General features: G+C 40.4%; 1 protein-coding gene across 2 annotated transcripts; it reads left to right on the top strand.

Annotated features, from left to right (window-relative positions):
- The first annotated feature begins 295 nt into the window (after window positions 1-295).
- On the top strand, window positions 296-10,733 carry LOC137307208 (bucky ball-like). 2 transcript variants are annotated; one of them, XM_067976609.1, is made up of 6 exons: window positions 296-429; window positions 623-907; window positions 2,085-3,983; window positions 8,540-8,635; window positions 10,136-10,249; window positions 10,535-10,733. In XM_067976609.1, exons 2-6 carry the CDS (start codon window positions 634-636, stop codon window positions 10,573-10,575), a joined length of 2,424 nt encoding a protein of 807 aa, XP_067832710.1. In that variant the 5' UTR covers window positions 296-429; window positions 623-633; the 3' UTR covers window positions 10,576-10,733. The 2 variants fall into 2 exon arrangements, with proteins under 2 accessions (XP_067832710.1, XP_067832719.1); XM_067976618.1 differs by having other exon boundaries at window positions 297-429; window positions 623-862.
- The last annotated feature ends 227 nt before the right edge of the window (window positions 10,734-10,960 follow it).

Here is a 10,960-nt window from a genome sequence, read left to right as displayed (position 1 = left end):
AAGGATTTAGTTTCTCTATACGATGATTATTTTAATCTCATAAAACGTTGAATATTTTCACCAATATACTTTTCCCGCTAAAAAGGGGATGTTACAAAAATAACCAAAAGCCCGCGCCAAAAATACTACATTAAACGGGTTATAAAACGAAGCTCAACAGGGAGGGAAGAGCAGCTTTAAGGCTTGTTTGTGTTGTCAGCTCCCCGCCTCCACTGTCTGGAGTGAAATTAGCGGCTTACCCTAACAGGCTGCCCGTGCACCGCTAATTGATAAATAGACTGTTAGGGGAGGCCAGCGAAGAGAAGGCAGGTGGTTTCACTAGGGTGTGGTTGTAGTGCAAATGTAAAGACTCGGCTCATGGAAATTTTCAAAGTTACTGTGTGTTTTTTCTCCCCAACCTTTGGTTTAAATAAGGATCTTGTAGTATAGGTAGGTAAGCAAGCTATTTATAGGACGATTTCAAAGCTTTAAAATGGTGTGGAAAATGTCTAGATGCTGCCTTTTAGCTATGCGTTTATTTTCCGAAAGGAAACGGACCTGTTATATGGCAACATGGTGTGATTGTAGCGAAGATTTGCCTGCTTTGTAAGTGTTCTGACTTTGCTTTTGTTTCCCTGGGCAGTTGAAGCTCCGATGATTCTCCCACCGATACTGGACAGTTGCATTTTTATTTTAACTCTTTGCTTGTTGCCAATCGCGATGAATTCTTCACCAACCGGCCACAGAGCAGAAGACGGTTACGCACCAAACCACAACAGGCCTTTCTTTTTCCAACCTATGCCAACACCACATATGTTTGCACCTCCCGTCTCCCACTTCTTGCACCCTCCCGCCTTCCAGCCGTACTTCTACCCGACAGTAGGTAAGCGGCGACACGATTCTCATACAATTACAGAAACACCAAGAGGTTAGTGGCTGCTTCTTAGTAGCATCTCACTCACGGACTTTCACTTGTGTCTTATGTTGCAGGTCGCTTGGTTTATGTCTTGAGTTCTTTTAAGTTTGTCTTTTTTTAAAAAAAAACTATCTAACCACGTCTTCTCATTACCAAGTTATTTGCTTCTAATGGGCTCCATTGATCACTCGATAGGTAAATGTGTAACCGGGTGTCTTAGCTCTCTAGTTCACTAATGTTCCAGGTTAGACGTCAGCTACCGTTGTCAGTTGGGGCACATGTGCAGTAGCCTTGGCTGAGTTGGGAAGGGGATTATCTGGAGAGTCACCTGATTGTTATCCTGGGATCCAGTTTCGTGTGGACAGATCGACCTAATCAATGGTTGAACAACCTGATGTGTGTGTCTCTTCTTCACCACCACCACCACCCCCGGTCTGTTGAATAGTCGCTCAAATGAACGCCCAATGTGAGTAAGGGGGAAAGAAATTTAATTTTCAAAACTTATTTTGGTTGTAAAGGGTTTGCTTTCCTTGGTAGCATGAAGAATTTTTAAATTAAAATTGTGGTGCTGTGCTGATCTAGTATGGTATTTGTTCAGCAAATGAATCACCTGCTAAACCCTTAACTGTTGCCGACGCTCTAATATCTCCCTCGAAATGATCCACCAGGATGCGCATCAAAAGCCGTCAATCTGACGAGCCTCCTTTTCCCATTTATTTTGAAAATCGGCTCAAGATTTCTGCTGCTCCTGAATAGCAGTACATTTCTTGGCTTTTCTACTACGAATATTTCCGCCCCCCCCCCCCCTAAAGCCGTTGTCATTATAGTTGCTCATTTAAATCTGTTTGTAGAGCTTTCAAAACTCATTTCTTTAATGTCTGGTGTGATCGAAATGCTCGATTTCGCAAGGCAAGACAAGTCTGCTCTCTAGTGAGTGGCCAATATCGAATGGAAGGAAAATAGCTGCTCTGATCCAAACTTTCCCAAGTTAACTTTGTGTTCACTTATCCTGGATTGAGATTCTGTGGTCCAATGTACTTTCCTCATTTGCTTTTTTTGGCGTTACTGTTATGTTAATTTATTATCTAATTTCTATGTCTCGAATTTAATGTTTTCAAATAGCTTTTGGCCACACTAAAGGCTAGTTTGTTTTATGCACATTACTGACGAGTGTTTTCCTTCCTGTTAGAATTTGGTAGCGGTTTATATTATCCTGTATGTCCTATGCCATATCCAAGAAGCTTTGGCCCACAGTCACCAATGACTCACACAAACTATAGAAGACCCTATTTTAATTCGTCTTTCGTCGCTCGCCCAACATTTTATCATTCTACCCGATTCAGACACACTCCCTTTCGAAGAAATGTGACCAATACTGAAGTACAAACTGACACCGAGACCAATCCAGGCCAAACTAAAAGGGCAGATGTAGTTACTGAAACTAGTAGTCAAACTGCTGAGATAAGAATCCAAAAGTCTTCTGGCATTGAATCTGCTTCGAGCAGCGCAGATGTACTAGGCCAGGAAAGACTTTTACCCAAAGAAATTCGGGATGAACCACACGAGACTGAAGAAATCAGTGCTACAATGGCATCTAAAAGTGCCAAGCCAGGAGGCTACGCATTCCAAAAGGAAAAGATAAGAATAGAGTGTAGTGAAGGAGCACCTTCTATAAATGTATGGAGGTCATTTGAAGCCACACTTCCCATATATAACAATACACCTAATAATAAGGCAGAAGATCGTATTCAATGCGAAGTGTGGTCTGTGAGTGCCTGCGAAAGCGGAGTACCCTTTTACAGTTCATTTGAGGCAGACAAAATGATTCAGAAAACCGACGTTCCGACAGAATGTACAATTTCAGCCACTCCACAAGCGCGGGAGATGCTGCTGGATTCCAACCAGTGTCCAGAAAGTGGAGGTAAATCTAGAGCCAAAGGAGCCAGGATTCCGTACTGCACAGCCACGCTTGGCAAAGCGGACACCGTGCCATGTAAAACCAACGAAAGCCGCATGCTTCCAACAAAAGAATTCCAACAGGAGCGGTCTGAGAAACTTGCACAACAAAGGAGCCCAAGTGGACTCGCTCATAAAAATGGAATTGAAGAGAATGAAACCAGGAACGAGGAAAGTGACCATCAGATTATTTCACTAAAGTCATTAAATGAAGAAGAAATGTGTGAAGTATTAAAAAGTGATGGTTCCCTCGAGTCTGTTGAAGAATACGTACCTTCTGCGAGTGTGCTGGCATGGCTACAGACTCAAGCGCGAAGCTGGAAAAATAGTCTTTCTCAAACCATGCGAGATCGACCAGGAGTCGTTGATGAATCTTATGAGGAAATGTCTTCCAAGGACGAGGAATCGTCGTTTGACTTCTTTGATGCCATGCCTGCGAGAAAGCAAGTGTCCTACTCTCACTTGATGTGTGATCCCCACTACCAGCTTTTGGCTTCCGATGCTCAAGTTGGCAGCAAAAGTTTGGAGAATCAACGTGATCCTGAGACAGAAAAGGTATTTTGCAGTACCTGCCAAAAAGAGACACTTTTGAAAGCAAAGAGCGAAAATTACGTTGTCTGTAGAGATGACTGGGCTAATCGGAATATTGGTAGCGATGTCCTTTCTGAGACCGACTATTTAAGCAGAGATCAGTTAATGTGTGTGAATCCAGTGACCGGCAGGGGACGGCGAAAAAATCGCAGAATCTCCCGGGAATCCTGCAGTTCAAATAAAAACAAGAAAAAAACTCGCTATTCCTCTGATTCCGAAGCGGCTTCAGAGGACCTGGACAATGATTCAAGGGCAGGTCTCTCGGAAAAAGTGAAGGTCGATGGATCATCTTCTCGGAAGAAAATAGTTCGTCGACCATCAAAAGTCTCCGCACTCCAGATATCCAATCGGCCGCAACAAGAAAAACCGAAGGGAAAGAAAAAGGGACCTGATGGAGCCAAGTATACAGTTAACCAGCGAGAGCAAAATAGGGTGGGAAATGAACACAACGAGCGCCAGAAATCGGGGCAAACAGCAAGACCGGAACGAAAACGCAAAGAGGAGGATAAGAGGCGAAAATATACTCGAAAGGCTATGAGTGGTAAGGTTTTATTCTGTATTGCAATATACTTTATGTATCATTGTATTGGACTATAGAGGATTCGCTGGCCACTAGCACAAGGGAACCCAGCTTCCGTTTGCCAGAAAGAAAAGCTCGCCTTGAGCAGCTTTAGATATCTTCCTTGTATAGTTATTTTAGGGAACCTTCCCCACTTGGTGCCCAGAAACTCATGGTGGACAACCTACGATCAAGGAAGTAACTCACACTGACGTAATGCGTTATACAGTGGAACCTCATCTGTTCTGACATTTTAAGAGTGAAATCAGGAAACACTTTCAAAGGGTGGTGGCAATCTGGAATTCTCTCTCTCCAAATGCTGGGGGTCAGTTGACATTTTCAAGCCTGCCATTGATTTTTGTTGGGTAAGGGTGTCAAGGGATATGGAGTTGAGGTACAGATCAGCCATGATCTAATTGAATGGCACAACAGGCAATTTAATGTTTTTATTTTAACACACATTATTTCCTATAGCCTTCTGTTCCCTGAGTATTTATATTATCTTTAACTTTTTGTCCCCCTTTTAGTTTACTATCTTCTCCTTCTCCCTTCCCCCCCGTCCCCCGTGTAAAATACTCTCCAGCCCTGTTTATCCTTTCAGCTAGGACCTTGGTCCCAGCTTGGTTCAAGTGCAGCAGTACAGCTCTTTCCTGTGCCAGTGTCCCAGGATGTTGCTAATTACCTGATTTAATTTGCTTCTCTCCAGCGCTAACATAAATTCCTCGAGTCCCATTTATAAAACTGTCAAATTGTTTTTGCAGTGAACAAATAGATCTGATTGAAGTATTCAAAGCTTGATTAGCTAATTAATTCAATTAACATCTCACTGCCAGATACCAGAGTTCCCTGCAGAAGTGGGGCTGCATGATGTAGCTGAAAGGTGGGGTTTGACCAGTGTGCCATCAGCTTAGTTTTAAATTATGACTCCTTTTTGGAAATGTATGCAGCAGTACAAAATCCTCAATAGCCTGCTGCTACATTCATATTTCACCTGAGTGCACAGTAGCAAAATTTATTCCAACATAGACCCTATTATAGTTATGTTTTAAAACCCCAGAACCAACACATTTGTCCCTTTGTTTTATTCTCCGATCCTCACTGGAGACAGTTATTTCATGTTCATTCCTCAGTAATTTCACTGACTAGCCTATGGATTACATGCTGTAATGATGCTTATAGTATCCAAGGGAGGCAAAATATCCTCAGTGGGAAATTATTTCACTACATCTTTAACCTGAAATGGAATTGTACTTAGTGAACAGCATTGCTATTGTCCAAAATCAGACTGACCTTAAATGTTCCTGATATCATTGTATTCTCATCTGCCTGCTGTTCATCTATTCAGTAGTTCAGTACATGAGCTTGACATCTCCACTCTTATCATGGAAAGAGGGATAGAGAAATGGAATTAGGATAAACACCATGAACTGGTTGGGCTGAACCAGCTTGTTTCTGTATTGTAATTCCATGCCTAGGGCTCAATTCTGTTGCCTGGAACTGCATTCTTGCCTTCTAAAATAACTTGTATTTGAGCAGCACACATCTTGCAGTTGAAATTTTCTTGCTGTAACTTAATCTGCACACATGCCATTCCTTCACCCTTTGTGTTTGGACACTTTTCTGCCAGCTGTTGCATTGTACATGCATGGTGTTTCAAAACATTCAGCCTCTGATTCTGTGCCTATTTCCCTGGTCCAGCACTCAGTACCATGCAGAACTATTGACTTGACACTAGCCTCACAACCTTCATCTCTTCACATTCTGTGAGCAGCTCCTACTGCACTTAATCCATCAACAACATTGAACAATCTAGCACTTCACTGGCCCCACAATACTGAGATTGATCTAGGAATTAATGGAGATGTATTCATTCCACCCCTCCAACCTTCTGATTTATCTTCAGTTTTTCATTTTCTTGTACTACAGGCATAATCTTGGACTTTGAAAATTGAACTTTGAGCCCCTATTCATTTCTTTCACAATGCAAGTCCACCATCATGATGGCAATAACCAAGAATCAGCAAGATTACTTGAATATTCCAAGTGCTGATTATTCTAGTTAGGTCACAGCTTGAGTACTGCATACAGTTCTGGTCACCACAATACAAGAAAGATGTGATTGCACTAGAGAGGGTACAGAGGAGATTTAGAAGGATGTTACCAGGACTGGAGAATTTTAGCTATGAGGAAAGATTGGATAGGCTGGGGTTGTTTTCTTTGGATCGAAGGAGACTGAGGGGAGATTTAATTGAGGTGTATAAAATTGAAGGGCCTAGATGGTGGATAGGAAGGACCTATTTCCTGTAGCAGAGAGGGCAATAACCAGGGGTCATAGATTCAAAGTAATTGGTGGAAGGATTAGAGGGGTGCTGAGAACAGGGTGAACTGACAACCTGAAAGGGTGGTAGAGGCAGAAACCCTCATAACACTTTTTAAAAAGTACTTGGATATGCACTTGAAGTGCTGCAACCTACAAGGCTATGGACCAAGAGCTAGAAAGTGGGATTAGGCTGGGTAGTGCTCTTTTGACCGACAGACATAAGCCGAATGGCCTCCTTCACTGCTGTAAATTTTTCTGTTTCTACCCTTGTAATCCCATCAGCATATGTATGGCCTTGGTTTTTCAATGAACCTGTAATTAAATTTACTTTGGGAACAAAGGTTTGAGGTTTGGGCCCAGAGCCTAGTCTTCAACTGCCAACTCTGATCTTCAAAACACTTTTTAACTTTTTCATTAATCCATAAATGCTTGAATTATACACCCTTTTCATGACTATATATTTCAGTCCCATTTACTGTTGATCAAATCGGTGTACCTGGAGCGTTTTCAGGTGATCAGGCTAGAATTGCATCTAACCTTCATTGCCACAAAGATATTGTTGAAATTGATTCTTGTGACTTCTGCAGTTACTGACTTTTGTGTACATTGTATATATTTTTTAAAACCCCTGCACATTGCAGTACCAAATGGTATCTAAACTAAGGATTCAAGCTTGTTGGACTGCACAAACTTAAAACTGAAACATTCTTTAATAATGTCTTGCTATATTTTAATCATTAGAGCATGGCTACTGTTGGACAGCCTTAAGTTAAAGTAGAATTTATGTACAACTAGCAGATGGCAAGTCTGAGGATACACCAAAGAGAGGAACATTATGCCATGTAAAGCACATGTTCTAAAGTGGAGTTATGTCCCCTTTAAGGACAAGAGGCCTAATTGCTGTAAATTACAGGTAGATTGTCTTGCCTACATTTAGAAGTTTCTGTTTTTCTACAGATTGAAAGCTGGATGAACAAAGTTAGAGCACATGAAATTGGGGGTAATATACTGGCATGGATTGAGAATTAGTTAACAGACAAAACAGAGTAGGAATAAACGGGTCTTTTTCAGGTTGGCAAACTGTGGGGTACTGCAGGGATTGGTCCTTGGGCCCCAGCTATTCACAATCTATATCAATGATTTGGATGAGGGGACCAAATGTATTATTTCCAAGTTTGCTAATGACACAAAACTGGGTGGGAATGTGAGTTGTGAGGAGTATGCAAAGAGGCTTCATGGGGATATGGACAGGCTAAGTGAGTGGGCAAGAACATGGCAGATGGAATATAATATGGTAAAATGTGAAGTTATCCACTTTGGAAGGAAAAACAGAAATGCAGGGTATTTTTAAATGGTGAGCGATTGGGAAATGTTTGATCAAAGGGACCTGGGTGTCCTTGTACATGAGTCATTGAAAGCTAACATGCAGGTGCAGCAAGCAATTAGGAAGGCAAATGATATGTTGGCCTTTATTACACGAGGATTTGAGTACAGGAATAAAGATGTCTTCCTGCAGTTATACAGGGCCTTGGTGAGACCGCACCTGGAGTATTGTGTACAACTTTGGTCTCCTTACCTAAGACAGGATATACTTGCCATAGGAGTGCAACGAAGGTTCACCAGACTGATTCCTGGGGTGACTGGATTGTCGTATGAGGAGAGATTGAGTAGACTAGGCCTGTATTCTCTAGAGTTTAGAAGAATAAGAGGTAATCTCATTGAAACATACAAAATTCTTACAGGGTTCGACAAGGTAGATGCAAGGAGGATGTTTCCCCTGGTTGGGGAGTCTAGAACCAGGGGTCACAGTCTCAGAATAAAGAGTAGGCCATTTAGGACTGAGATGAGGAGAAATTTCTTCACGCAGAGGGTGGTGAATCTTTGGAATTCTCTACCCCAGAGGGCTGTGGAGGCTCATTGAGTACATTCAAAATAGAGATTGATAGATTTAGATATTAAAGGGATATGGGGATGGTAAAGGAAAATGGTGTTGAGGTAGAAAATCGGCCATGATCTTGTTGAATGGCAGAGTGGGCTTAAGGGGCCAGATGGCCTACTCCTGCTCCAATTTTTAGGGGTGTAAAATCCTTGGCTCCTCCCCAAGATCCAAAAATCAATGGGGAATAATTGGCTCCTTTTTTTTATTTTAAAGATTGTGTGGTTATAGATATTTTCAATACTGGTTCATTAACCTGTGTCTTTTTGTTTTGGTGGAAAGTGCAAAATGAAAGTGAAGAGTCTGTGGATGAATACTGGAATAAAGTTGGTGCCAAGCCCAAGTCAGCTACTCAGTCACTTGATGATGCAGAACATGGTAAGAATATGCTCACATTTTAATATGTAACTGGACTCATTTTATGCATTATATGAAAATACATTAACAGGTCTTGAGTAAGTTAGAATTCTACACTGTTCATTATTCAACAGTAAAAATTCTTGTTATAACTAAAGCTGCTCCAGGTACATGTCAAGTCTCTAAACAAAATAGGAACTTTCTTCGAAATGCAGTGTAGCTTTTTGAGAATTCAGATAATGCCCGAACAATTTGAAAGGGTTGTGGTTGGTCACTTTTTAAAAAAAAAAATAAACCACCCTCCCTTCTGACCTTGAATGTCTTGCACACTTAAGCTGCTTTTATATTAAATGAATTATAGGATGATTTCTTTAGAGGTGCTTGTGCAATAATTAGTTTTAAAAAGCTAACAGCCCTTTTCAGCTCAAGGAATGCTGGTGGAGGTATCTATACAGACTTCTAATTATGTCTGGGGTTGTTGGTGCCAACTTAACTCCAAGTATAAACAGGAATCCTGACCTAACTTAATTCTGGGGAAAAAGGAAACAAGTGGAGTAGGAGCACTGATGGCACCAGAGAAAAGATCAAAAGGCAATTTAAGTGCATTAAAGGCTTGTACAATTGAATTAACTCCACACTGCTTTTCAGATCACCAATGTGGTATATTGCTTTGAGATATAACTTCATGCTATAGCCAGCCAACTGAATTGGCAGGGCATAACATTTTACTCTTTATGATTTTCTTTTAAATAGTCAATGTTGCTTTTATGTATATGGGTTAAAAATGTAAAACACTTTGTTTTTAAAATTGGATTTCCCCCTTACTAGTGACTGAACTTTTTCAACAAAAATATCACCAGCACTTTGTATGGTACGTAACATTCTGTTTTATTTTGTGAAAGATGAATTGGTTAAAATTGCATATTTTATGCAAAATAAGGTCTGCAGGTGCAGTTGGATTGTATTTTAAAATACAATTCCCTTTCAATTGACTGGTTTGCAACAGCCTACTCCAACCAGTTTTTGTATCCTCTTCCTCTACAAAAACTTCCTCACAAATATCCTGATTCCATCCTGGAGAGGGAGGGGAAAGAGAGACTATTTATTTGGGCCACTAACTTTGGCTTTCTACTGGTTGGTTGTACATATCTAGGTGAGAGGCCAAGAGCATTATTGCCTTCCCTTTGTAAGCAACAGTCCTTTTTTATTTTTTTAAAAAAACCTTTTTTAATTGGCTATCCTGTTATCCATTTGTACCTTGCCATTTTTGAGTTCTGACTGCTATGGTGACTTGAGCTTATGAAAACCATGAGTGTGGCTGTGACCTCTACCTCCTGGCTCTGTACTTGGTTCATGATCACCATATGCCCAATAGTCATGATTAAGAATATAGCTGAGGAACATTTCACATTAGTGGATTATAGCACATGTGGAATTTTATGATATAATTAGTGATACCCATAAACTAGGATGGAAATGATTCTCTCTCTCTCTCTCTCTCTCTCTCTCTCTCCTGTTTAGAGAAACTACAACAAAAAGTCAAAACCATCTGCAAATCAGTCCCTCATAAGAGAGCCTCACTGGATTTTAATGAAATGGAGACCTGGGAGTCATCCTGTTTGCACGGATTTCGAGGTGATTAACAAAATAGGTCACAAGTTGAACATCTGCATTCTGAACACTATCCAAGTAGGTAGTGGACTTGTTGTTTCATGTGATGGAATTTAATTACTAAGTGGGGATCTACATTAATGGTTGTACCTGTGTCTAAGATGAAAATTCCTTTGGAGTTGACAAATAACTTAAATTTAACTTTTGTGTTCCCAAATGGCAAGATTCTGATATTTCAAAAGTTTGTCTAAACTTCTAGTTCAGGTCAAATAATCTATAAAACCTGACCTTTTTCCCCTTGTATTCTAGGGAATTCACTGAGGAGAGGAAGGACTAAAAAAAGATGCTAAATTCACACCTATGATGCACCAGGTCAACAAACAGCACTTGAATGCAATTCAAAAATTTCCAAATAATTTTACGTGCCTTCACAATGTGGAGTGATTAAACACTGGTTGAAAAGAATAAATGGGTGCAAATGCAGTGCATAAACGTGTCCTGTTCTGTGTTTAAACTATTCCATTTGTGGTCTGATTCCAAAATCCATTCAAACTTGAGATGAAATATTTAAATTTGAAGAATTGAAAGTACTAAATCACATGTCCATCAATATAACTGAGCTTGTTTATATAAAATAACACTTAATATTTCAACCACATCACTTCACAATATTAATGGTTTTGGACGTACTCCCTTTTGGTTTTTCAAACTCAAACCAATTAGTGATAATTAGAA

This window comes from Heptranchias perlo, chromosome 3 (assembly GCF_035084215.1).
Source record: "Heptranchias perlo isolate sHepPer1 chromosome 3, sHepPer1.hap1, whole genome shotgun sequence".
NCBI lineage: Eukaryota > Metazoa > Chordata > Chondrichthyes > Hexanchiformes > Hexanchidae > Heptranchias > Heptranchias perlo.
Note: the sequence above shows the minus strand (reverse complement) of the source record. Positions and strands in the feature narration are given on the sequence as shown.

Excerpts from the sequence above, each read along its gene's own strand:
- LOC137307208 (XM_067976609.1), top strand. The coding sequence starts at position 634 with ATGATTCTCCCACCGATACTGGACAGTTGCATTTTTATTTTAACTCTT. Across the intron at positions 908-2,084 it reads AATTACAGAAACACCAAGAG|AATTTGGTAGCGGTTTATAT; the intron begins GTTAGTGGCTGC and ends CCTTCCTGTTAG. Across the intron at positions 3,984-8,539 it reads TACTCGAAAGGCTATGAGTG|TGCAAAATGAAAGTGAAGAG; the intron begins GTAAGGTTTTAT and ends TTTGGTGGAAAG.